The sequence below is a fragment of the Gigantopelta aegis genome, chromosome 6, assembly GCF_016097555.1.
Source record: "Gigantopelta aegis isolate Gae_Host chromosome 6, Gae_host_genome, whole genome shotgun sequence".
Taxonomy (NCBI): Eukaryota; Metazoa; Mollusca; class Gastropoda; order Neomphalida; family Peltospiridae; genus Gigantopelta; species Gigantopelta aegis.
Genome location: NC_054704.1, coordinates 48,861,663 through 48,889,646, shown reverse-complemented (window position 1 = coordinate 48,889,646; position 27,984 = coordinate 48,861,663). Strand labels below are relative to the sequence as shown.

At 32.0% G+C, this 27,984-nt stretch overlaps 1 protein-coding gene across 1 annotated transcript in view; it reads right to left on the bottom strand.

The window, feature by feature from the left end:
• LOC121374590 (microtubule-associated protein futsch-like) overlaps window positions 1-27,984 on the bottom strand; it is a 182,407-nt gene that overhangs the window by 93,368 nt on the left and 61,055 nt on the right. Inside the window, exons 4-13 of the mRNA XM_041501694.1 lie at window positions 25,447-25,676; window positions 23,962-24,111; window positions 15,804-15,888; window positions 14,572-14,617; window positions 13,597-13,677; window positions 13,309-13,409; window positions 12,671-12,785; window positions 11,554-11,626; window positions 9,073-9,357; window positions 8,526-8,671 (exon numbers count right to left, since the gene is read on the bottom strand). Coding sequence (XP_041357628.1) covers window positions 8,526-8,671; window positions 9,073-9,357; window positions 11,554-11,626; window positions 12,671-12,785; window positions 13,309-13,409; window positions 13,597-13,677; window positions 14,572-14,617; window positions 15,804-15,888; window positions 23,962-24,111; window positions 25,447-25,676 — 1,312 coding nt within the window. The remainder of the gene's footprint in view (window positions 1-8,525; window positions 8,672-9,072; window positions 9,358-11,553; window positions 11,627-12,670; window positions 12,786-13,308; window positions 13,410-13,596; window positions 13,678-14,571; window positions 14,618-15,803; window positions 15,889-23,961; window positions 24,112-25,446; window positions 25,677-27,984) is intronic.

The following is a 27,984-nucleotide window of genomic DNA, read 5'->3' as shown; positions in this document are numbered from 1 at the left end:
CTACTTGCATACCATTACAATTAATATATTATTACAAGCAAATTTTAATCTTGGACCATGTTGTATACTAGTATACAGAGTGTAATAGATAGGCATAGATAATATTGCAATAGGGGTCTGCTGCCTGCATGCCATTACAATTAATATGTTATTACAAGCATATTTTAATCTTGTACCATGTTGTATATATAGAGTTTAATACTAGATAGGCATAGATAATATTGCAATAGGGGTCTGCTGCCTGCACGCCATTACAATTAATATATTATTACAAGCATATTTTAATCTTGTACCATGTTGTATATATAGAGTTTAATACTAGATAGGCATAGGAAATATTGCAATAGCGGTCTGTCCATGCCATTACAATTAATATATTATTACAAGCAAATTTTAATCTTGGACCATGTTGTATACTAGTATACAGAGTGTAATAGACAGGCATAGATAATATTGCAATAGGGGTCTGTCCATGCCATTACAATTAATATATTATTACAAGCATATTTTAATCTTGTACCATGTTGTATATATAGAGTTTAATACTAGATAGGCATAGATAATATTGCAATAGGGGTCTGCTGCCTGCATGCCATTACAATTAATATGTTATTACAAGCATATTTTAATCTTGGACCATGTTATATATACAGAATGAATGAATGAATGTTTAACGACACCCCAGCACAAAAATACACATCGGCTATTGGGTGTCACAGATGGTAAGTATATGAAAATATTATTGTTATATATACAGAGTGTAATACTAGATAGGCATAGATAATATTGCAATAGGGGTCTGCTGCATGCATGCATTACAATTAATATGTTATTACAAACATATTTTAATCTTGGATCTTGTTGTGTCGATACCAGTACATAGGAGGACTATAGTCATGATCTTGTCATCTAGTCAAAGAGAATCTATCAAGAGTACCATATGTGTTGGAGACTGGGAAATCACAACCCAAGAGATACCATACAGCGGTTTGTCTAAAATCAGCCTTGGTGTATTTTATCTTGAGGGTTAGGATTTCTCTGTCTCAAACCAGTAAGTCATGATTAAAAAAATATATTTTTAATCCAGGTCATTCATACCTGTTTTATAACACTTTCTTCAAATTACAAACCCAGTAAACAGTGTTAATAAAATAGATGCTATTATTAAATGTTTAATGTCCCAGAAATGATGTGTCTTGCAATATGTGTTATATACATTGTACCTGTCTCTTCCCAGAGGAAACAAAATAAAACACTGTCAATCTATCTGGTAAGCAAGATAATATAGGATCAACTATCTGCCTATAAAACATCCTGTTTTTGAGATACTGTCAGGCTAAAAAAAAATATGTTGGTCTCTGGTCAGCATGTGCATCAATTTTGACTTTGAATGACAACATTTACAAAATAAATTCAAATTTTCCCACGGTAGCTACAACAGTACCATCATCTACACCAGAAATAAAGCTGTGTCACCTCAAATAATAATACTATGACGTACCATGACATAGTGGGTACAAATGAGGACATTTGGGGGCAAAGACCAAGTCATAAAATTGCCTTGGTTATATGTGGAAAATGTTACGGAAAGCATTTAGGGTACCAAATCAAATCAAGGGGCAACATGGCTAATGAGGAGGCAGATGAGGAGGACATAAAAACCCAAAATATACAAAAAAAGCTGGATCTATGGTCCGACCAGAGACTGCCTATTTCAATTTTTTTGGTCTTACTATAAAAACCATCACATTTTTATAAACAGTTATATGAAAGTTGTGATTCACAGTATCTATAGTTTGAATACTACAATGAATGTCAAATCATACCTTGGTTCAGTGTTGAAAACCCTTTAAAATAACTACTTGATCTAGCTACGTTAAATATGAAAGGCATACACAAAATGCCAACCTGTTGTTTCCGTATTTATCATAACATCTGTTTGCTAAATAAAACCATTAATACATGGCATCATGAATAGATGAATTATATCTGCTGTAACCGAACAATCCACATGCTGTTGCAGTAGCATGCATTGTTAAATGCAAAATGTAATTGTTTGAACAATTGGTGTTTCACAAAGTTCACATTATTAGTGAAAATATTCATTAAGTTTATATAAACTACACCAAAACCACACACACACACACACACACACACACACACAACACACACACACACACACACACACACACACACACACACACACACAGACACACCATGTTGTTAATTTATATATACAACAATTTATTTGTAAGTGGAACCAGATGGGAAGTTAATTTGCTGCTGATTCAAACAAATTTAAAGTCTGCATGCTGAATTATCAAGTAAATTTGAAACCCACATGCTTTAAATGTATGTTCTCTATTTTCATCACATCTGCACTTATTTTAACAATCTACATACCTGAAGTGTCCCTATAATATTTCCACATGCTCTTACATCCATGTATCCATACACATGTATATTAAAAGTCAATTTATTTGTAAGTGGAAACAAATGGAAAGTTCACTTGTTGCCAATTCAAATTTTAAAGTATTTGAGTTGAATTAGCAAGTAAATTTGAATCCCACATGCTTTGGGTTCTCTATTTTCATCACATCATCAGTACTCTGCAGTTACTTTTACAACCTATACCTACCCTAGTGTCCCTATTTGTGCATCCTGAACATTACAACCATGTATCCATATACCATGTATACTAAAAGTTGATTTATTTTTAAGTGGAACCAGATGGGAAGTTCACTTGCTGATGATTCATACTTTTAGTTTGCAAGTTGAACCAAGTAAATTTGAATACCCACATGCCTTCTGTTCTTTATATTCATCACAGCATTATTCTGCATTTGCTTTTACAACCTACCTACTTGAAGTGTCCCTGTTTCCACATGCTGTTACATCCATGTATCCATACCGATTAAAAGTCTTCACACATTCACAGCACAGACCAACGGGTGTCGATAAACTCACAGATTTCTGACTAAGATGGTTCAGGTCCAAACACCATTGTTTCAGATGAAAGGTCTAAAACTTTGACAAACATAAATGAGAAAAAGACAAAAATGTGTCCTGTAGCCAACTCAAACATGCAAGACGCAGCACCTAGCATAAATGAATGTCTTGTGCCAGCTGCAGAATCAATGGACACACATTGATCATGCCATAAAGCTCTCGAAACATCTGCCGCAAAAAGAATGCCAACATTATGTTTACCTGTAAATTGTTTCATGATTACAACTTTGATGGACGTTTGTTTATGTTTGCATTTTCAATTGCAAAACATTTACGGTTGCTCTGGTGTTTGAGAATTGCCCAATGGCCTTATTATCCCATGTTTGTTGCTCTGTTGTTAAACCTTCCACATAGCTCACTGTTTATATATACCAACAGTGTTGCAATCATTTTAATAATTACATCCATGATCAGAGATAAAAATGTATCACAAATATGAATGTGCAGTTTAACCACTGTTGTTTCGTCTATTTCAGTTCGGAATCTGTGATAAAGAACATATTTACTCAATCAAATGCTTTCTTTTGTCCTTGTCTATTTTTAAGCTTGCAGTTGCTCATTAATGTATAATATCACAGCAATTTTTCTTCATAATAGATGATTATTATAACTTGCATTTACTGTTTGTCAAATACATTTATAACATGCGTGTTGCAAATATACAAATAACAACATTGGCCTTAAGATGGGTTTTTTAATATAAAATCTTTGCTTGTTGACTTATCTTATACATTATAGCTGCAATCTAAAGCTTCTAGAATCATCAAATTTCATAATGTGCCATAATGTGCCATAATGTGCCATAATGACAATTTAAAAAAAGATCTTATTTACAATCTCGGTCACATTCAAATGCACTTTTAGTGAAACTGACGCATCATAGAATTCCCACGTATTGATATTATACCATGGGCATTATACTGTCAAACTCATTGGGGAAATATGTTTCTTTGTTAATATAGTATATAGTTACAAATTATAAATGTGGTTTTTTTACTTGTTTTGTGTTAAAAATTGCAATTAGTTTGCGAGTTGCATAAAGTCCATACAGCAAGCAAATTGAAAGGTTATTTTCCTTTTACAAATATATCAAATAAATTTAACTGTACTGTTCTATTTATTATTATTTCTTAAATCTTCTTTTTCCCCCATTTCCTTTTTTTAAAAACATTTTATAGAAAATTATTGTATTAATTTGTGTTAATAGTATTGTACTATTCCAATATAATGTTTTGAATTTCTACTACAAATATGATTTTAATTTTAAATGTACCATAGGCATAGAAAAATAATGGCAACTGGGAGGAGGGAGGGTAGTTGGATGGCCCAGTTATTAAATGTGAGGTCCAACGCCTATGTTTGCCTTATAGTTCAGTACCTAGTCTACACATTTAATATATCTTAGGGCTTTTTGTCTTATCATAAAATAAGATGTTAATAATATGCACTCATTAGCAAACAACTAAACATTTTCAAAAATTTAAGGGGATTTCAAATGGCTCAGTCTTTGAAGCTTTTTACAAAACCTAACTGGCTACAACATGTACAGCAAATGCTATGGCTGAAGAAAATGTATTTAAGATTTAGACATGTTTGTCACAGGTTTCTGTGTATTACAGTTTGTACAACAATACATAGATATTTTTATTGTGAAAATATATACTAGACATAAGAGTTACAAAACAAAGCAACAAATTACTAATTAGAAATTTAATAATGCAAAAAAAGATACTATCATCTGAATAAATAATGGAAGTGCACACTCCATACTTTAATGTTCATCTTCTGCAATCTGACCCACTTTGCTAGTAGTGGGTCAGCAAACTGGTTGGTTTTGCATTAATTTTTTAATTTGTTTTCCTTGTTTCATTATTATGCAAAAACACAGAGAAACCTACCCCAATAACATTAAGGCTGTGAAACAATTGAGTCTGAGTGATATTGAATCAGTTGGGTTACAGTAAAACAATATAATTTTAAAGGTTGACCATTCAGTGTTTAATGAATGTTTAATGACATTACATCACAAAAATACCTCATGTATTAGGTGTCAAACAAAGGTATGTATATGAAAAAAAAATGGATGAAAGACAATATAAAAATTAAATGGCGTAAAGAGCTGTTGAAAATACAAATATGTCCTTCATAGAAGTATAAAATATTACTTCCACAACAGTAAGAAAAATCAATCTAATACACAGCCCTTACATTATAGGCATGCACCACAATGCAATAAAGAAACCAACTGTTACATACACGTGTACATTACAAATATTACCATACACAAATTAGTATATTAACAAAAGAATTTTACATGAACTCACCAATTTTCTCCTTGCATATCAGTATCAGTAAAAATGTTCAAACAAAAGAGCAATTCTGGAATCCTGTTATAATCTAAACTAATAACCTTATTGTTCTCCTTATCAAAGCACTTCACTGGCATAATGCAATTTTGACTGATTATTCTCTGTGTTATTTATACTGCTCGATATCGGTCTGAATAGCATCAACCTGTGTGGGTTAGTGGCAGTGGAGTATGTACACAATGGATGTCAATGGCGTAGCACAGAACAGTGAATCTATACAGCTAATACCTCCAGTCGAAGGAGGTACCTGACTGTATAAATGTCAGGTACTGGTGTCAATCAAAATGGTACTGCTATACAAATACTAAAGTACTACCGTCAAAACTGAATAAGTTCATTCTAAATAAGTTTGTTATACATTTTTTAAACTCTTAATTTGACATTTACAGTTTAAATAGCTAAATCAATTAACATCAATGATGCATGTAGGTGATGCATAATGAACCTAAAAGAACAAAATAGAGTAGAATATAGAAAGTCGTTCTTAGATTCAAAAATGGAAAATAATTCTGGGGTGGATGCAAAATGTTTAGGAACCACTGAAATAGAACATGAACTAATGAATTTTGCTAAGTACTAAACCAAAGAATAGTTTAAAATTTCTCAATTCATTAACATTAATTTTATAATATATTTAATAGCAATTCTATCAATTTTAGAATAGATTTGGATTCAATACATTCATATGCCATTATTTGTGAAACGGCACTGCTACACAAGAGAAGACACTTGATGCTTATTAAAGCTTGCAGCAAAAAACTCTATTTATCATTGTAATAGCAATTTATGGTTAATGAGTTAGACAAATTAAATTAGCAGAATTGAGTTTTTAAAATCGAATATTCAAATATCTATGTGTGTCATAAACTTTGTATTACTTTGTATCAATTATTTTTGTCGAAATCTCCTAACTATTAAAATATAGAAAGTACATTTTAAAAATGTGAACTTTGTACTGAATAATAAGTATATAAAAAGTACAAAAAACTGTCTTTTAAATACTATAGTAGTACATAAAATACATGTATAAACTATTTTAATTTTTGACATTTCATATATTATGTGGATTCTACAGTAACAATATTTTTTTTCTACACACAATTCGATATGCATGTATATACATGTATGTATTTGAGACATTTCCCAAACATATTTGTATTGTTACCTTCTGTTTCATTGTCAAAACTGTTTACCTGTTAGGTCTACTGTATCCAGAAGAAAACTATTGTACTATTAATGTACACACTGTTCATCATGCCAAATGAATGCATATACATGTATGATTCACCAAAGCAGTTAGAGGACATGTAGGGTTGGATATGATGTTAATGAAGAGCCAGTCTAGATCAGACATCAAAAGACGTCCAAAACGACTGGATTGACAGAAGCTATCAAAGATGAAGTATGCCTATCAATCAAACTGCAATGGTACTTGATAGTTGGTCACTTATGTAACACAGAACAATGCATGTCCACCACATTATGCAAGTTAATATACAGTGAATCTGCCAAAAGTGGTCACCCAGCAGACACGGCAAATGTTGCCTTTTAATACAGGTGACCTTCCAATTAATGTTCAAATGTAGTTATGTTTTGAAATGATACATTTGTATAATACTACATGATATTAAGTGGCTTTTATAAATATAATGCAGCTTTTCAAAACAAAAGCCTGAAAAACATGAATATGAAAGTCATTTCTCTTCATATGCATTTATTTTAACCTGTATACAATGGCCACCTGATGTTAAAGGTACATTTTGTATGTCTAAGCTACTAATCCTTAAAACTCTGTATACCATTACATACGTAAGTTATATATGTGTATCTTATGAGAAAAAGAAGACATCCTAACCCTAACATTATATGGCAAAAAATAACTGACAGAAAGTGATATTGTAGCCCAGGACAGGCAAGTTATCACTGACCTTGTTAAAATTTTATGTGTCCTTAAGCATGAAGTAGAAGGGAATTATATATACAAAGCTGTCAACCCTCCTGATTTACATGGGAGTCTCGCAGAATCTGGACGTTTCTCACAATATCCCGAGCAAGCAATAAATATCCCGAGAAATATATATATTTTTTTTTTCACCATGGGTTTTATGAAATACATAAAGGGAAATAATTCTCAATGGAAAATCATGAAAATGTGTAAAAATTACCATTTACGAATGGGGAATTGTGGGATAAAACTACGTAATCAATGATTTAGCCACCAATCTAGACACCATTAGAAGTGTGAAAATGGTACCGAAATGTTCAACAGAAGAACAAATATCTACGAGTTTTATTAAAAAAGAAAGAAATATGCAAGCAAATTTCAGGAAGCATTGACAAAACAGTTTAGTTGTATTGTTCGGGGTGCACGATCCAAGGAAGGTTTTTGCCTTGTGTACTACATGTAACTCCTCCATTAATTTTCTCTCTGGCGGTCTCAATGACATCAAGAAACACATAAAAAAAAATTCAGGAAGCATAGACAAAAGAATTTAGTTGTATTGTTCGGGGTGCACGATCCAAGGAAGGTTTTTGCCTTGTGTACTACATGTAACTCCTCCATTAAATTTCTCTCTGGCAGTCCCAACGACATCAAGAAAACTACAAAACATTAGCAAACTGCCAGAGAGGTATTTTGCACCAAATGTAACACCAGATCTCCTGCTTTCTCAATACAAATCTCCTGCTTTTTGACAAGTCTGTATATATCTTAGCTATCTGCTTGGATATTTACAAGATCATCTCATCCAAGCTTTGTTTGAGTGAAATACAGCCATTAAAATGCATTAAAAAACAAAAACAAACAAAAACAAAATAAAACTAAGCAAAACAAAAGCATAAATTATTTTTATGCACTTACTTTCAGTTCATTATGTTGGTTTTGTGTTAATAAAAAGACATGCAGTAATTGTCATGTATTTCATCTCTGGTGGAACCTGCTTATATCATGGAATATTTACCTTTACAAAAATAAAAAATGTTACTGCTAGACTAAAAACAGGCAAAAACACAAATATTGTGCATTATTTAGCTACAACAAGCATGCATATCATCAATTTCTAATTAAAATCATGAAATTGAAGCCATATAGAGAATACATACTGGTAGATATAAAAAGCAACAAAACAAAATGTTGGCAATACTTACAAATACAAGTCGATCACCTTCCATGTTGAGTTTGGTGATTTCATTTTTCAGATCTATCAGTTTCCGCTCTAGGTCAGAAAAACTGTTGTCATCACTATGACCAGACCAACTGATGCACAACAGAGGTTCTTCTTCCACTGACCTCACTGGTAAATATAAAGATATATAAAAATAAATACAGATATCATTTTTTTTAAATGTTATCCATATAAAATGTGATAGAGTTAGAACTCAAGATTGAACCAACTGCATGCAGTTTGTCAAAAACTAAGGTGCATAAAAAAAAAACATTGGGAAATTTCCTGTTCCAATTAAGGATCCAATACTTTTTTTCCCCCTTCTTTTTTTGTGTGTATTTCAGGCACCTCTGGACAAGCTGGGTGTCCCATTTATTTAATATTTTAAGGAACAAACAATATTATGTGGTATTTTTGAGAGAAAAGAGCACATAAAAATGCCATATTGTTATTAAATACAACTGTAGAGACTGGTCTCAGTAGCTTAGTGAATATAAACTGTTATCTTCATCATTAAACATCACACAAACCTGGGGCCGTCTTGAACACAGAGTCTTCCTGCGACATTGCACTTGACCGTGAGCTGATTTTAGTAAAAGATTCAATAAACGAGTCACTGAAGTCCTTCACAGCAACCACTATTCCTTGTGGAACATCAACAGTTTTTCTGTGATTTTTGTCAAACAAATCACAGCTGGGAAACAAAACACAGCCTGAAGTCTCTCGAATTAAAAGTGCTGACTTGTCAAATGGGTTGAAGATGAAAGGAATGAAAATGTCTGATGATGCTATGTCATCCAATAAACTTGCATTTTCTAAAGTAAAACAAAAAAATGTTAGTATTGCATGTATGGCAAATATGTTTATGGTACTTATAAGTATATATGCTATATCAAAAAATTACGACAGATATATTCAATTAAGTACTTGAGATAGAAGAATTTGTATTATCAAGTCTCTCTATATATGTCAATAGGAATATAATTTAGCTGCAGTTAATATACATAAACATACATATATATCTTAATAAGAACTACCCTTATGACAGCTAACAAATATTTGAACTGTTAACAGATTGTATGCTGTCATAAATCAGTTTGGTATATTCAAATACAACTGCATAAAATATAAATTTAAAAGCAATTTTTATTAATACTTATAACATCTTTAGCAGTTTGCTGTACAAGCATTCATTTTGCTCACAGAAATGTTTAGTAGCATAACAATAAGGATGGAAAGCCAGAGTAATACTTGCAGGTACTAATATTTAACATAAGAGTATAAAGTAGCAGCTTTGCAATAGCTAACTACTGATCTTGACAATACCATATCAATGTTTTACTAATCAGCAACTATGATATGTCATAACATGTGGGAAAAGAAACCTGCTACAGCCACATGGCCACTGTTATTATCAATTCATGGCAAAGCAGTTTTGTATGCCCTTTCCCCAAACAGGATAGCACATACCATGTGCATTTATAGATTAGTGATGAAGTATGTTGATTTAATTTAACCATATCAGTAATATATCATACATATATGCTGGTGCCATAATACCCTAAAATGTCAGTACTATAAGCTGAACAATAAAGGACATCTATTTTATTGCAACTACAATTAAAAAACATATCATGTCAATCATAAATAGGTTCATTTTTGTTTTGATGGGGTGGGGAGGGGGAGGGATGAGTACATATGTTGATTCTTATATTTAACAGAATTGTACACATATAAACAAGTGCATAAGAATTAGTAACTGGTAGCCTATTTCACTGAATCTACTACAAAATAATGTAACCATAGGTATTTTAATTAATATAAATATTATTAGGGATCATAATAATGTGCTTATTACTTGACCTTTATTAATCAGCTTATTCACATTTATTGTTTTGTAGTTACAATGGCTAATTAAGTGTTGTCTTTTGTTTAGTTGCACAGGTATTTAGTGATATATCGCCTTAAAACTTTGTACTTGGTGCTACATAATTAACTATTTCATCCTATCAGTCTTTGAAGTAAACTAAAGCCAGATGTCTGCTGCCACTGATGTTTTTCAATGATTATTAATTATATGTATTTGTATTTTTTATTTATAAAATTGTTTACATATGCATATAGCGGTGAAATGATATTATAAGAAGTATATTAATATTTTTTATAGGTTTTTGCCCTGTGGGAATTAGGAACCATCTACCCCGAGTCATACTGTGTTAATTGTTCGAATAACTGTGGATTAAGTTAAAAACTAAAATATAATGGGGAAATTTTAATTACTGTTTTGAGTTCCAAAGAAATTTTATATGAGTTGGTAATAAATGGTTAATATATTAATGTCTGGAAAATTATACCTAAAACAACATATATGGTAGCACAGTCTGTGCAGAATTTTTGCAATCAACATTACCAACTAAGTTAGATCCCCTAACTCTACACATTTTATTTTTTTACTATATGTCCTTGTACCATTTCAGTGACAGAAGCATACAATTTGTAAATTTTACATCACTTATAGTAAAAATATAAAGCTATTTTTTTTTACTATATGTCTGTGTACCATTTCAGTGACAGAAGCATACAAATTGTAAATTTTACATCACTTACAGTAAAAATATAAAGCTATTTTTTTTTACTATATGTCTGTGTACCATTTCAGTGACAGAAGCATACAAATTGTAAATTTTACATCACTTATAGTAAAAATATAAAGCTATTTTTTTTTACTATATGTCTGTGTACCATTTCAGTGACAGAAGCATACAAATTGTAAATTTTACATCACTTATAGTAAAAATATAAAGCTATTTTTTTTTTACTATATGTCTGTGTACCATTTCAGTGACAGAAGCATACAAATTGTAAATTTTACATCACATATAGTAAAAATATGAAGCTATTTTTTTTTACTATATGTCTGTGTACCATTTCAGTGACAGAAGCATACAAATTGTAAATTTTACATCACTTATAGTAAAAATATGAAGCTATTTTTTTAAAAGAAATTTTACCTTTTTTTTGCTCATAAAGTTGATGAAAAGGGTCTGGCTCTTTTGTTGCTTTTGTATGAACAGCTCTTAATCTCTGAAAATTAAATAAAAAATAAGAAGAAAACATAATGTAACTAATCAAAATAAATTGTAGTGCAATGTAGTATCTGGACAATTGAAAAGTGAAAACCATTTTTTAAAAATAAACAGAGGTTTAAGGTACTTTATTTCTAAATCTTCCAAAAGGTAAAACCAATTAATAAAAAAAATATTGTATTTTTACATCTTTTAAAAAAAAGGTTTTTAATTGTACGTGGTAGTATAGTAAAACCTATCAAAACCAGAACTTCAGTAAATTGAAATTCCCTCAAAACTGGACATTTATCATGGACCCTTTTTAAATATCAGTACAGAACAGAAGTTCTTTAAACTGGATATATCTTTTAAAACTAAATTTTTCACTTCTTCCCATGGGTGTCTGGTTTAGAGGGGTTTCACTTTACAACAGTATGCACAGAAGGAGAACTAGTTATCATGCAAATTGTGTAAAACATGCAAAGTCTAGAGGTTCATGGAATTTATAACTTTAGAGGTTCATGGAATTTATAACTTTAAAAAAGTTTTAAACAGCATGCAAAATCTAAAAAACATACAGTAAAGTACTCATATAATGAACCGAAAAGGACCATGGCAGTTAGTTCGTTATAGCAGTAGTTTGTTGTACACATTTCCATAAGTTTGTTATTAATGTATAGGGAGATAAAATGGGACTTTATGATCAGTTCATTCTATGCAGTAGTTTGTTCTGAGCAGGTTCGTTTAAGCGTACTTTACTGTATATTAATATCCTGATAAAAACATTTACAGTGTGGAATATATAAACATTATGCGAACCTAATGGGTCTGTTAATATTAGAGGAATTACTATTGTGACTTCTCACAACTAGGAAAAGAAATTTATACAGTAAGTTCTGAAAACTGGACCCTCAGTAAACTGGAAACTGGAATTCTCATAGTCCTTTTCAAATATCAATTGATACAGACCAGAACCTGTCTAAACCAGACACTCCTTATAACTGGATTTTTCACTTGGTCCATGGGTGCTTTATTGTACATGTAATCTATTTACACAACTGACCTTGTTTAACTGATCTGTTTCTCTTTTAATAATCCTAATGTCATCACTGAGTTTCTGTTCTTCCAGGATAATCTTCACAGTTTCCTGCCGCACCTTCTCATGTTCCTTCTGTAGTCTGTAAATAATCAACAATAGTGCATAAACTTTCAATTGCTATTATTATTATTATATAACCCTACTTCTTGGAAACCAAACCCAATGAATAAATATGAAAGTATTTTGTATATATACCTATAACTATGCAGGTTAAATAACTTACCAGTTATAGGTGCATATAAACAGGTACATGTATGGGTGGATTATAAGAACCTAATGGGACTGTTAATATAAGAGGAATTACTATTGTGACTTCTCACAACTAGGAAAAGAAATTTATTCACAAAGCCTTTAATCAAATTCAGGTCACCATATAACTGTATAGTAAGGAGACATTTTTTTTTTCAAAAGATATCTGATATCTCTTATAAGATATCTCTTACTATTAAAATTGTATATTAGTGCAGCCAACTAAAGTAAATTTAATACAAATACTGAGATAAACAAAACAGGCATGACGGCACACATAAAAAAAAAAAATCAAAGGTTCGATCTAAACAGAGTAAAAAGCTTTAATGCAAAGAGCAAAACATTGCTGTCACCTGAATGCTATTTCTTCTTGTTTTTCAACTTCTACTTTTTCTTCAGCAAGCCTTGTTTGAAATTCCTCACAAGACAGAGAAGGTTTTACAGCTTTCTTGTACTGTAAGGTAGATTTGAATAACAATAAGTGAAAAATAAAACTCACATATATATATAAATGCATTACAGGTATGTGTTAAAGCTATGTTCTTGCTGCTTTTAATAATGAAATGTGTAATCTAAACGAAACTCAAATGTATTCTGTGTACTGTTTTGATGTCAAGGGATATGGGACAAATCATACTAACCAGATCCTTTAAGAGTTTGATTTTTTGTTGATTTAACTCTAAACGTTTTTTCTCTCGGGTAACTTCAGCTTTTCGTCTTTCCTGCAAATAAATTTTTTATTTAAAAAATATTTTCCAAACAAAACGTATTTTAATACAGTAATTGCATTTGTTAATGCTGGATCCATGCATGCATATACTATGGAGAGTATACAAGTGCTTATAAAACTGTAGTCTAGACTCAAATCTTTAAGGACATCACATGCATCATTGCCATGACAATGAAAGAAAGAAAGAAATGTTTTATTTAACGACGCACTCAACACATTTTATTTACGGTTATATGGCGTCAGACATATGGTTAAGGACCACACAGATTTTGAGAGGAAACCCACTGTCGCCAATACATGGGCTACTCTTTCCAATTAGCAGCAAGTGATCTTTTATTTGCGCTTCCCACAGGCAGGATAGCACAAAACATGGCCTTTGTTGAACCAGTTATGGATCACTGGTTGGTGCAAGTGGTTTACACCTACCCATTGAGCCTTGCAGAGCACTCACTCAGGGTTTGGATTCGGTATCTGGATGCCTTGACTGGGATCTGAACCCAGTACCTACCAGCCTGTAGACCGATGGCCTAACCACGACGCCACCGAGGCCGGTGCCATGACAATGAAGTCTCAAGACATTATTAAAGACTTCAGTCTAGATTTTAAAAGATTTTAAAGCAAAGGGCCAGTATAACAGACATGCAAAACAGGTTATGGGTCATGTCATTTTATTAATCTTAGTAATCCAATCTAAACAGATCAATGCAGTCTTTGTTATCATTTAAAGAGTAGCGGTCTCTTAAGACAGTTGCAACAGAGCTGCTCACTTCAGGTTTATTTGTACTATTAGACATTTGGGAAAGTAGTCTTGATAAATTAGATTTAACTGTAATTATATGTATACTATCGGTAAAATGTTCAATGCAATGAAACAATTTTCACTTACCTTCAAGGCCATAAGCTGTTGCTTGCGTTCTTCATATTCAGCAACTCTTTAAACAAAAAGAAACAAATAAATAAATAAATATGAAGTCTAAAAACTGAATGTTAAAAAAAACGAATTTTAAAAATGACATGGACAAAAATATAGATTAAAAATCATCCATGTAATTGCATGGTATTATACAAAAAGTGTTAATTTTGATAGAACCAAACTGAACAATGCGAAACTGAACACTATCTGCACTGTTTGAACACCATGTGGCATTACGGGTTCAGTGGGTTTGATCCTAGACATCATTCACTTTTGTTACTCCTGGTCAGCTTATTCTCAGATTTGACTGTTCTGTTAATTTTAGCTTCTCATTAGAACTGTTTGCTTTTGCTTTTAAATGCTGTACTTTTCTTATATTCAATCTTCTCCTGGTGGTGTCAATCAATATACATGTAACATATTAATAAAACATTGAAACATTCCAAAGTTTGGACAGACACTTTAATATTTCTCAAAATAAAGTTTTTTACAATTCACAAAATATAATTGTTAAATATTGTTTTATAATACATTAAGACAATACATTTTATCAAAACTACTTTCATTTAACTCAATTTCAGTAACAAAATGTAAAAATTAAACCTTACTGTGAATGCTCTAACAGACTGTGGGTGTAAACTTAAACTTATTGTAATACATTAACTAAAACTTGGGTACAGTATACACACAATTCACATACTCAGTCTGAAATGGTGTATCATTTGAAGTATCACTAAAGATAAAGTGACCTCTTGTCAGGTCAAAATACCTGGCATGAACAACCCATGGGGTGATATAAGGGTCTTAAAAGTGAGGCATAAACACCACAAAGTAAACAAGAAAAGTGTAAAAATGAATAAATTAGCCACGTTTTTACAATTAAGCTTTGCAGATCTGTTATCCGAATGGCAACAATATGAACATACGGGGATCTGGATTTAGCTTAGTCAGTAAAGTATTTGCCAGAAGGCCTTTGACCAAAGGACTTAATTAACTTGGATTTTCTTTTCTATCCCAACTAGTATGGTTTATCAAAGACCATTGTACATGCCATCCCATCTGTGTTTCAGTCCAGTACCTCACAAACTTCTCTGCTTTATTTTTACCTCCCCGAAAACATTCCTAACTATACAGATGTCAATATAAGTTAAAACAGTAATTTTTGTAAAAATATTAGACCACTAAAAAGATAATTTCTACTTTACCTGGATTTTCTAACTTGAAGGCATAATGGTGAAAGCCTGTGTGCCAGGTATGAAAACACATTCACCGGCCCAAAGTTATACTCGCCTGTGAAAAAAAGAATAATAACATACTTTATATATAAAGTGTTAAAAAAAACTAAACACAACTGCATCCAAAGCATTGTTATTTTATGTGCACTTAACAAAATAATATAAAAACAAGCATTTTGAGATTATAGCAATACATGTCCCTTACCTGGCTCAACACATTTTCTATCTCTCCTAATTTTAAGAGCCATAACTCTGTCCAAAATAGGTAAATTTAATTAATTGCCATGAAAGTGAAACTTGATCTGTAACAGTACATATAATAAAGCTATACACATATACACATACATGTAGTACTTATTACACAAAAACTTACTTATTCCATAAACACAAACAAGGAAGTATGGCTCTATACCCTGTACTTATTCTTTGCCATCAGTTAATAAAGATGATAACTTTACAAACGAACTGGCAAAATAGGAAAAGGTAAAGCGTTTAACGTTTAATTCAAAATTTAAGTTTGTGTCAAGAATACAGCATCTACAAATATATGTTGAAACAAGCATTTTGAGAATACTGCTAAAGCAATATATGTCCCCTACCATACCGGGCTCAACAAATTTGTGTATCTTCTTTGTGCAAGGGCCATAGCTCTGCCAAAGATGGGTAAATCACCATGAAAGTCAAACATGATATGTAACAGTACATGACAAAGCTATACACAAAATGTCAGCTCAATATCTTGAAACTATATATGGGACAAATGGATGGATTGACAGACAGAAGGTCGGTTATGAAATCTATAGTCCCCTCCAGTTGGACTAATAAGAATTAATACCAACTTTAATTAGAGTTGATAAAGCCAGGCAGAACTTTGTAATAAGAGCAATGTAGTGTACCATGTCTTACTGACTACTTTGTAATAAGAGCACTGTAGTGTACCATGTCTTACTGACTACTTTGTAATAATAGCACTGTAGTGTACCATGTCTTACTGACTACTTTGTAATAATAGCACTGTAGTGTACCATGTCTTACTGACTACTTTGTAATAATAGCACTGTAGTGTACCATGTCTTACTGACTACTTTGTAATAAGAGGACTGTAGTGTACCATGTCTTACTGACTACTTTGTAATAAGAGCAATGTAGTGTACCATGTCTTACTGACTACTTTGTAATAAGAACACTGTAGTGTACCATGTCTTACTGACTACTTTGTAATAAGAACACTGTAGTGTACCATGTCTTACTGACTACTTTGTAATAAGAGCACTGTAGTGTACCATGTCTTACTGACTACTTTGTAATAAGAGCACTGTAGCGTACCATGTCTTACTGACTACTTTGTAATAAGAGCACTGTAGCATACCATGTCTTACTGACTACTTTGTAATAAGCGCACTGTAGCGTACCATGTCTTACTGACTACTTTGTAATAAGCGCACTGTAGCGTACCATGTCTTACTGACTACTTTGTAATAAGAGCACTGTAGCGTACCATGTCTTACTGACTACTTTGTAATAAGAGCACTGTAGCGTACCATGTCTTACTGACTACTTTGTAATAAGAGCACTGTAGCGTACCATGTCTTACTGACTACTTTGTAATAAGAACACTGTAGCGTACCATGTCTTACTGACTACTTTGTAATAAGAGCACTGTAGTGTACCATGTCTTACTGACTACTTTGTAAGTATAAATCATACACATAATCTTATATCCCATATTCCCATCCCACCCATAGTGGAAAACTTTGTTTAAATGATCAAAACACAGAATCTTGCTTCAAATGACTCTATGTGGCCCCGGTGGCGTCGTGGTTAAGCCATCAGACATAAGGCTGGTAGGTACAGGGTTTGCAGCCCAGTACCGGCTCCCACCCACTGCAAGTTTTAACGACTCAATGGGTACATGTAGGTGTAAGACCACTACACCCTCTTCTCTCTCACTAACCAACTAACAACTAACAACTAACCCACTGTCCTGACCAGACAGCCCAGATAGCTGAGGTGTGTGCCCAGGACAACGTGCTTGAACCTTAATTAGATATAAGCATGAAAAATAAGTTGAAATGAAATGAAATGAAATATGGCAAAGATTTATTTCTAAAATAGCTTTTATGTTTTTTCCCCTTAAAAGTGTGAAAATGCAAATATGATGTCTTGGATAATAAAATGCTTAGTAAACTTACTGCATTGCCACTTAAAATTCTTCCTTTTGAGAAGACCAAGTGATAACTATAGATGGTGGTAAAGGTGATAAAGACGGTATAGTGACATTGGTGGCTAAAATGACAGTGGTACTGACAACAATGGCATCTTCCCTTTGATCAAGATTTAAAGGTTATTTTTATATTGCAATAACTCAACAAAAACATTTTTTTGCAACTACACATGTAGTTAAGTGACAATTTATCCATTTTGCAGCGTAGTGCTCTAGACTTAGTTTCCAAAGTATATATAAAGTTAATAAATATTAGGGGGAAAACTGTTTCTAATTTGCAGTATCTATTTTTGTTGCTATGGTCAAAATTGCTTTAAAATAAAAAATAAACCATGTTTCTTTTACAACTGAAGCTATCCACTATTTTATTACAATTTTGTGTTAATTGCAAATTTTTTTTATCTCCACCATTAACTACACTTCAAAACATACCATTAAAAATCATCTACACTAACAGTTCCACAAAATATAATATATTTAACAAACAAAAAAATAACAAGATCATTTACTAATATTTCAATTAACTAATTACCTGCATTTAGCAGCACAGCTATAACAATAAAAACAACAACTGGCAAGTGTCACAACCACAAACAATTCCGTTATATTTCCGAATAAATCTTAATAACTTATTACTTAGATATGGTCATGCATGCCTTACTCGAGCTGCTAAATCAGGCATGGGGCCAAATCTGACAATAGTAGATGTAGGTGATTTGTAGATAGAGCAGTCTAATTGTAGAGCTTTAGGTATGTATTTCATAATTGTAAAACTAAATGTAAACCATACCCCTAGGGTTGTGTTTACAGACTAGTAAATTGAAGGTATGTTAATAAAAGAAGCTTGCATGCCCTGTGGAAATATGATAACTTGACGAATATGGAGTCACTGGAATAGCTAGGTAGTTTAGTTTAAGGAAAATGTAATAATGTATTATATGGCTGACCTTAGAAATACCAAAATACTATAGCAAATAAAGGTTAATAACGTTTTGAAATAGCACTTTGTGAATAAAGTATGAGCAGTACATATTTTGCTTAGCTGGTTGCTGCTACTAGGAATAATAATCGTTATTTGTTTTAGTTGAAGTAGGAAAGTACACTGTTTCTTGAGTGATTATTAAATCATCTAAAAAGAGACAGAATAAAACTGCTACTGTCACATGCATATAGTCCACTATTTCAATTAACAGAAAACATGACTTTTATGTGTACTTTCACAAAGGCATGACAGCCTAAACTACTAATATACTACACAAAAATGTGAAATATCATTCTCAAACAATACTTGTAATCTAAAAACCTTTCACAATTTATTTTATTAAACAATGTTCAAAACTTAATACAAAAAAACAAAACAAAAAGAAACCCCAAACAAACACACCCCACAGCTAATCACTATTAAAACTGTACATATTTTTAAAGATGGCCTTATATAGTCAAACAATAAGAGAACATTTATTATTATAGACCAGATTTAATTAACTTCTAGTCTAGTGTGGTCTATACATAACACAAAGTTGCAATATGGGATTAAATGCCAGTAATGTGAGATTGAATGTGAATGACGTGGTTAACAGTTAACTTCCTGACACCTTGGATGATGGTATTGATTGCAGTTCCTCTATGCTGTCAGTCTTTCGTAATCCCTTCTTTCTTTGTATCAGTATATTACATTTTAGTTTACTATTCTAATAAGTTCTTTCACAATGAAGTCAGTCATTAAAACGCTTCAAAAATGACTGTTCAGGTTACAGGAAGGTTACCATATGTCAAGAAAGGCAGTCAATATTAAGAACAGTATTCCATTCTTCATAAAATCTTATTGATCATTTGTGTTTTTTTATCAACAATGTATCGTGTATTTACTATGGGAATTTATAGTAATAATTTACTGGGAACTGTAAGATTGATAAATGTCGTATCCTATAGGTTACCTGGCATGTATTTTGTGGTGACCTGTACATTACACCAGACACTGTTTATTTTGATGCCTATCAGGTGTCTGTATCAGTACATTTGTGTTATGAAATAAACAATATGTGTATAAAACAAGTTTTCATTCATATAAAGACCTGAAATACACAATATATGTATAAAACAAGTTTCCATTCATCTAAAGACCTGAAATACACAATAACTGTATAAAACAAGTTTCCATTCATTTAAAGATCTGAAATACACAATATCTGTATAAAACAAGTTTCCATTCATCTAAAGACCTGAAATACACAATATCTGTATAAAACAAGTTTCCATTCATTTAAAGATCTGAAATACACAATATCTGTATTATAAAACAAGCTTCCATTCATCTAAAGACCTGAAATACACAATATCTGTATAAAACAAGTTTCCATTTATATGAAGACTTGAAATACACAATATCTGTATAAAACAAGTTTCCATTAATATGAAGACTTGAAATACACAATATCTGTATAAAACAAGTTTCCATTCATCTAAAGACCTGAAATACACGATATCTGTATAAAACAAGTTTCCATTTATATGAAGACATGAAATACACAATATCTGTATAAAACAAGTTTCCATTTATATGAAAACATGAAATACACAATATCTGTATAAAACAAGCTTCCATTCATCTAAAGACCTGAAATACACAATATCTGTATAAAACAAGTTTCCATTTATATGAAAACATGAAATACACAATATCTATATAAAATAAGTTTCCATTTATATGAAAACATGAAATACACAATACCTGTATAAAACAAGTTTCCATTTATGTGAAAACATGAAATACACAATACCTGTATAAAACAAGTTTCCATTTATGTGAAAACATGAAATACACAATATCTGTATAAAACAAGTTTCCATTTATGTGAAAACATGAAATACACAATATCTGTATAAAACAAGTTTCCATTTATATGAAAACATGAAATACACAATATCTGTATAAAACAAGTTTCCATTTATATGAAAACATGAAATACACAATATCTGTATAAAACAAGTTTCCATTTATATGAAAGACATGATATACACAATATCTGTATAAAACAAGTTTCCATTCATGTAAAGACATGGTTTATTTAACAACATACTCCACATATTTTTATTTAGAGTTATATGACAGGTTACAAGTACATGAAGGGTCCACAGGAATAACCTGTAAAGTCACATTTTCATTAAGGTGATATTTTTTAATTTTAACATTTACAATTCTGAAATCATCCAATATTTATGCCTAAGAAAACATAATTTACTAACTATTTTTAATCGACTACCATAATAATACGTTTTTAATTTAGTGTGTCATTGTGACCTTGATGAGGGACAGAATTTAGCTCAGTCAGTTGAGTACTCGCTCGAGGTGCTTGCTTCGCAAGATCAAAGATTGGGGTTTTTTCTTGTTCCACCTAGTGCACCACAACTGGTCAAAGGATGTGGTATGTGCTTTCCTGTCTGTGGGAAAGTGCATATAAAAGATCCCATGCTGCATTAGGAAAAATGTAGCGGGTTTCCTCTGATGACCGAGTCAAAATTACAAAATGTTTGACATCCAATAGCCGATGATTAATTAATCAATGTGCTCCAGTTGTGTCGTTAAACAAAACAAACTTCTTCTTTGTGACCTTGACACACACAACCGTATAATACTGACTATCTGTTTGGACATAATAGGTTATTCCCATGGACCCTTCATGTGGTTAAGGACCACACAGATGAGAGAAAACCCCACTGCTGCCACTTGATGGATTAGCAGCAAAAGCTCTTTTATATGCACCATCCTACAGGCAGGATAGTACATACCATAACCTTTATTAAACCAACTGTGGAACACTGACTAGAACAAGAAGCAGCACATTCATATCAAGTTTATGTTCCAAGAGAAATCATTTTAATGTATCGCAATTAGTTTTAGTGAGTAACAAATGATAATAATTGCATCAGGGACATATATGTAAATTTGCTATGAAATGGTTACAAATTAAATATCTTCTTACCCAATATTTACTTAATAACCAATGTGGCCCAGTGAAGTTCTCAAACGGAATGTAAATCAACAATACACATGTTCAAATCCAGTGATAGTGGGATATATCACATCTTAAAGGGGTGTATCAGTATAACTCAGATACGAACCAAGATATCTTGCAGCATATGGATAAAGACATTGGATATGTTCCAACCTTCACAACTACACCTCATAATCATTGATGTGTAAATAGAGAACAATTTGTCAGCTTATTCAGTGGCACTCTACCAAAGCTGTGAAAAACAGACCCTACCAACCATGACATCTGTTTATAAATTAACCTTTAGAAATAGTCTTTGAAATTAATTACATTTCCTTTAATGTACATATTAAGGACACAACATACATAATTATTGCACAAGTGTCCAGTTCATATTACCAGAAGGCAATACAGATGTGACACAGTATGGGTAAGACATGAGTGCTAATTGCACAGGATCTTTTTATAATAAATTAAAATGATTTATTATGGGTTTAACATTAAGGTTGAGGTTTATTTTGTTTAATGACACTACAAGAGCATGTGAATTTATTAATCAATTGGATATCAAACATTTGGTAAGTCTTAAAGAGGAAACCTACTACATTTTTCCATTAGTGGCACCATCCTACTGGCTAGAATGAGTAATATAGCCCAATGGACCCACCAATGGAGATCAATCCTAGACTGACCATGCATCAAGCGAGCACTTTACAGATTGCTTTTATTTTTTCCCCAAAATTAATTTTCAGCCAATCTGTCAAATAAAATGGCATGATTTTTCATTCAATTTGTAAAAAAAAACTAAATTATTTTTGTAAACTGCCATAGAGAAAATTATAGTCATTTACAATTGACTGATTTTACACATTGACTGTAATACATGTACATATAAAGATCATCTGTTCTTACAGGTAATATTCAGTAGGATCCATGGGGTGTCTATATAAACTATTTTAACTATCATTGGTTACTAATGCAAAACATAGCCGTTTTAACCATATCTTGCCGCATGTTTTGTAAAAAGGGATGAGATCTAGTGCTCACCTGGGGTGCTTAGGTAGTATAATTGAATCCCCTTTGTGAACCTATTCTCTGTTTAGATTTTCCCCATCCCAACCAGTACTGCATGACTGATTATCAAAGACCATGGTATGTGATGTCCTGTCTGTGGAAACGTGCATATAAAATATCCCTTGTTGCTGATGGAAAAATGTAACGCGTCAGAATTACAAAATGTTTGACATTGAATATAGCTGATAACTAATTAATAAATTTGCTCTAGAGGTGTTATGTCGTATTTTACACACAGCATGATGATATTTTGTAAGTTTATTTACATGTTAAAAAGAAAGGATAATAAGAAAGGACAATAAGAACAACAAAATGGCAAAGATGCTTATTCATTGCAGTTAGTTCTCTGATGACCATGACCCAGGTGTTCAAACTAAATTGCAATAATCCTCTGGATTTTAATGATTCGATTCAAACCTATTATTGAAAAATCAACATAGCCACCATTAGCTTAATAACTACACTTTAAATAATCTATAGCTGTCACACTTTTACTTAGAAGAACATATCCACCCTTTTTTATCATCCTAAAAAGAAAAGAAGTAACTAATGTTAGAACACTGATTCACTTGACTGTTACCATTGCTATTGTTGCCTTAATTAGTATGCCTATATCAGAGTAATACTGTATTATCTTTATTGATCATTCTAATAAAATGGCAGTTAATGAGGATGCCTATATCAGAGTAATACTGTATTATCTTTATTGATCATTCTAATAAGATGGCAGTTAATGAGGATGCCTATATCAGAGTAATACTGTATTATCTTTATTGATCATTCTAAAAAGATGGCAGTTAATGAGGATGCCTATATCTGAGTATTAATGTACTACCTTTCTTGATCATTCTAATAAGATGGCAGGCAATGTTAAATTCATCCGGATCAAGGCGACCATCTCTGTTCACATCTGCCAAATCCCAGACCAGCGCCAGTTGTTCTGCTGGCAGCCCAGTGTGGTTGAACACATCTCTGGCTACAAATCCTGAAAATATTTTCATGTATAAAGATAGATAAATATTATGTTCAATATTCAATTTTACAATTATATAAAGATAGAAAAAGATCACGTTCTTTATACATTTTTATAATTATTTAAAGATAAAAAAACATTAGGTTTTTTTTTTATAAATTTTAATAATTATTTAAAGATAGAACTTTTTTAACATTATGTTCTACATGTATATACAATTTTTGTATTATTTAAAAGTAAACAACATTATGTCCTTTATTAAAAAAAATTATTTATTTAAAAATAGAAAAACATTATGTTCTTTATAATTTTTATAATTATTTAAAGATAGAAAAATATGTTCTATATACACACTTTTATAATTATTTAAAGGCAATAGTTATTTGATCAATTGCAAGTTTCAATTATATTTATTCCTTTAGAGGTCTACCAATCAGCTTTCAATGGAGACAATAACAACAATTTCATATTAAGACAATTTTGTGCTTTATTGATATTATATTAAAACTATTGATTGTTATGTTCAGATGTCTACATTTTCACCTGATCATGTAAGACACACAGTACCTCAGTCTGAATACACTATTTATAGTGACTCAATCAGAATAGATTTTTTTACAATAACTTAGTCTGAATAATGTTTTTCCCATGAGGTACGTATTGAACAAAATAATACTGTGATGTTTTTCATTCTGCTTCTCTACATGCATGCTTTATTACTACAATATATAGCTAACTGTGTTGCTATTTTTTCACTACTGCTATTTATTAATTCTAAAATGTCAATCTATTATCCTGAAGTATAAGATACACATGTACAATATTTGCTCACATTGTAAGTAAAAACACACCGGCCTCGGTGGTGATATGGTTAAGCCATCAGACATGAGGCTGGTAGGTACAGGGTTCACAGCACGGTACAGGCTCCCACCCAGAGAAAGTTTTAACAACTCAATGGGCAGGTGTAAGACCATTACACCCTCTTCTCTCTCAATAACCACTAACAATTAACAGCTAACTCACTGTCCTGGACAGACAGCCCAGATAGCTGAGGTGTACCCAGGACAGCGTGCTTGAACATTAATTGGATATAAGCACGAAAATAAATTGAAATACAATGAAATAAGCAAAAACAACTTACTACAAGCTATATCCAACCCTCATTAATTATGTGCTAAACTGTTACTTTTAAAACAGTCTACCTTGCTATTTTATTTAATACCACAATAAAAGACAGACAAATAAAATCAAATGTGACTTGTAAGTGATGTATTAAAAATGAAAATTAATTAATAACGTTATTACAAAATCTAACAGCTACCTGCATAATCTTATTTGTAAAATTACCTTCAATGAATCCTTTCTTTGAACCATCCAAGGCATCAAATAAATTGGAATAGGCCTCTTTCTCCTTGGCTGTCATGTCAAATTTTTCAGGTTTAGTTGTAGGTATATACAAGGATCGAGGTAGTGTCTTTGGTAGCTTCTTGCCCTGAAGAACACCATGAACCAAGTGCATGGCCAGGACAAACTCGTGTACGTCCAGCAGATTGTCATTGCTAACATCAGCTAAGTTCCTGGAAAATAATAAAACACAGAAACAATTATATTTTATCAGATAAGTTCCAATGAACATAGAAGTGGCTAACAGATGTAAAACAAAAAAGAAGTTTGTTTTATTTAACAACACCACTAGAGCACATTGATTTGGTAATCATTGGCAACTGGATGTCAAACATTTGGTAGTTTTGACATTTAGTCTTAGAGAGGAAACCTGCTACATTTTTCCATTAGTAGCAAGGGACCTTTCATATGCACCATCCAATAGACAGGATACAAAAGTAGCTGCAAGAAAGGCATTAAAACAGAGAGTAGGATTAAGAACTGAGTAAAATGTGGAATTAGAACATATTTTCTGTTAAGTGTGTTTTTTAATTAACATTTTTTCTCTTCTTTGACATTGACATTTCCCCCTCCTTTTTGATGGCACCATCTATTTTTCAACTGTCCTTGCCAATCAGCTCCACACTCCAGGTTCTACTATACCAAACAATATCCCATAGGCAACCATGTTAATGTTTGTGTTTAAAAACACTATATTCAATATATCAACCAAACTATGACCCATAAATATCAGTACTACAATCTCTACCTCAAAAACTGAAGAAAATGGTACCTTTCTTGGCTTATTTTTGATATAACCTGATGTTTTTACAATACCCCTACTTTTGCACAAAATGTTTGTACTTTTTTTTTTACAGGCACCCCACAAGGCTACATTTGTACTTAACACAGTGGTACTAGATGAAATAAAATTGCATACATTTTTTGTCCAGATGAAACTTTTGCACCTCAAATTTTGACCCAGCTGGTTGTTATTTGGTTTAGTACTACCTATAACTACATTAGGTGTTTGTTGCTTGTAGTCTTCTGTGCTATACCTTGCTCATTCTCCATCGGTGATAGCCACATTAGAACGTGTTTGGTGGTCACTCTGGCATTATTAAGAGGCAATTACTGGCAACCACAGGTCTGAGATTGGTCTAGCTATGCTCCCTTACTGTTACTGGTAATTGTTAGTGTTATATGACAGACCAACTTATTACTTTTTTAAATGGTACATTAAATCCTATCTGTGCGATGGTGCATATAAAGGATCCCTTGCTACTAATGGAAAAATATAGCAGGTTTCTTCTCTAAGACTATATGTTAAACTACCAAATGTTTGACATCCAATAGCTGATGATTCATAAATTGATGTGCTGTTGCAGTGTCGTTAAACAAAAATAATCTTTAAGTGTATAAAAACATACTTCAAGAGGGCTGACAAACACACCAGTATACTCAGATTGCTGAATTATACAGATGTCAGCCAAGCTAGTGTCACTGAACAGATCTTGTTATCATGTCAGTTTACACAGCAATTCAGATCACACAGATGCCATTTAGAACAGTCCACAGTATTAGCCATCTCACTAGAGAGCATAGAACTATAAACCGATTTTTGCTACTAGACTTCAGTTAGCAACAGCAGGTTTTTATTATGTCCTTTTCAATACACAGAACAGCATATACCATTAGCTTTGGATATACTAATTTGGGGCAGGATCAATCTTAGTGGAGAGTTCCCCTGATGTGCTAGGTTCATAGTATTGAATCTCCTTGGTGGGCCCATTATCTGATTGGGTTTTTTTTCTCTGCATCTCAGACAGTTCACCAATAAATCAAAGGCTGTCTGTGGAACAGCACATATAAAAGAACTCTTGCTGCTAATGGAAAAATGTAACATGTTTCCTCTAGAATATGCTAGAATTATCAACTGATCGACATCCAATAGCTGATGATTAATAAATCATTGTGCTCTAGTGGTGTCATTAAACAAAATAAACTTTATTTTTGATAGACTTACTGGGAAAATTGGTTGGAAGACGAAATGATCCATTCTTTGATTTTTAACAAAAGATAAATGATGTACACTTTAGTACACTCAGTTAAATCACAATTATTCATGCAAAAAATATGTATCACAACCTTTTGTAAATATAAAAGCAATTTCTTAACTTACAGTAGATTAAGTTTTAAGAGCGATCATTAATGTGGTCTTGTTGACATGACATAAATTTAACATTTCAAGATTTAGTATAGCTGAGGAAAACCCCTTATGTTTGGTAACAAAGTAATATTTTCATCACATAAGCAAGTTAAAATATATGGCACAACTCTTTGTAAAATAAAATTATAGCAGTTTTTGTCACGTTTCATGATGTGAATTCTTTGTAATATTTGTTGTGTGGACACAAAAATGTCTTTGAATGAATCACGTAGATACTTTTAAACTGTCATTTAGGTCAAGAGCTGTTCAAACATTTTTCTTCAATATGTACT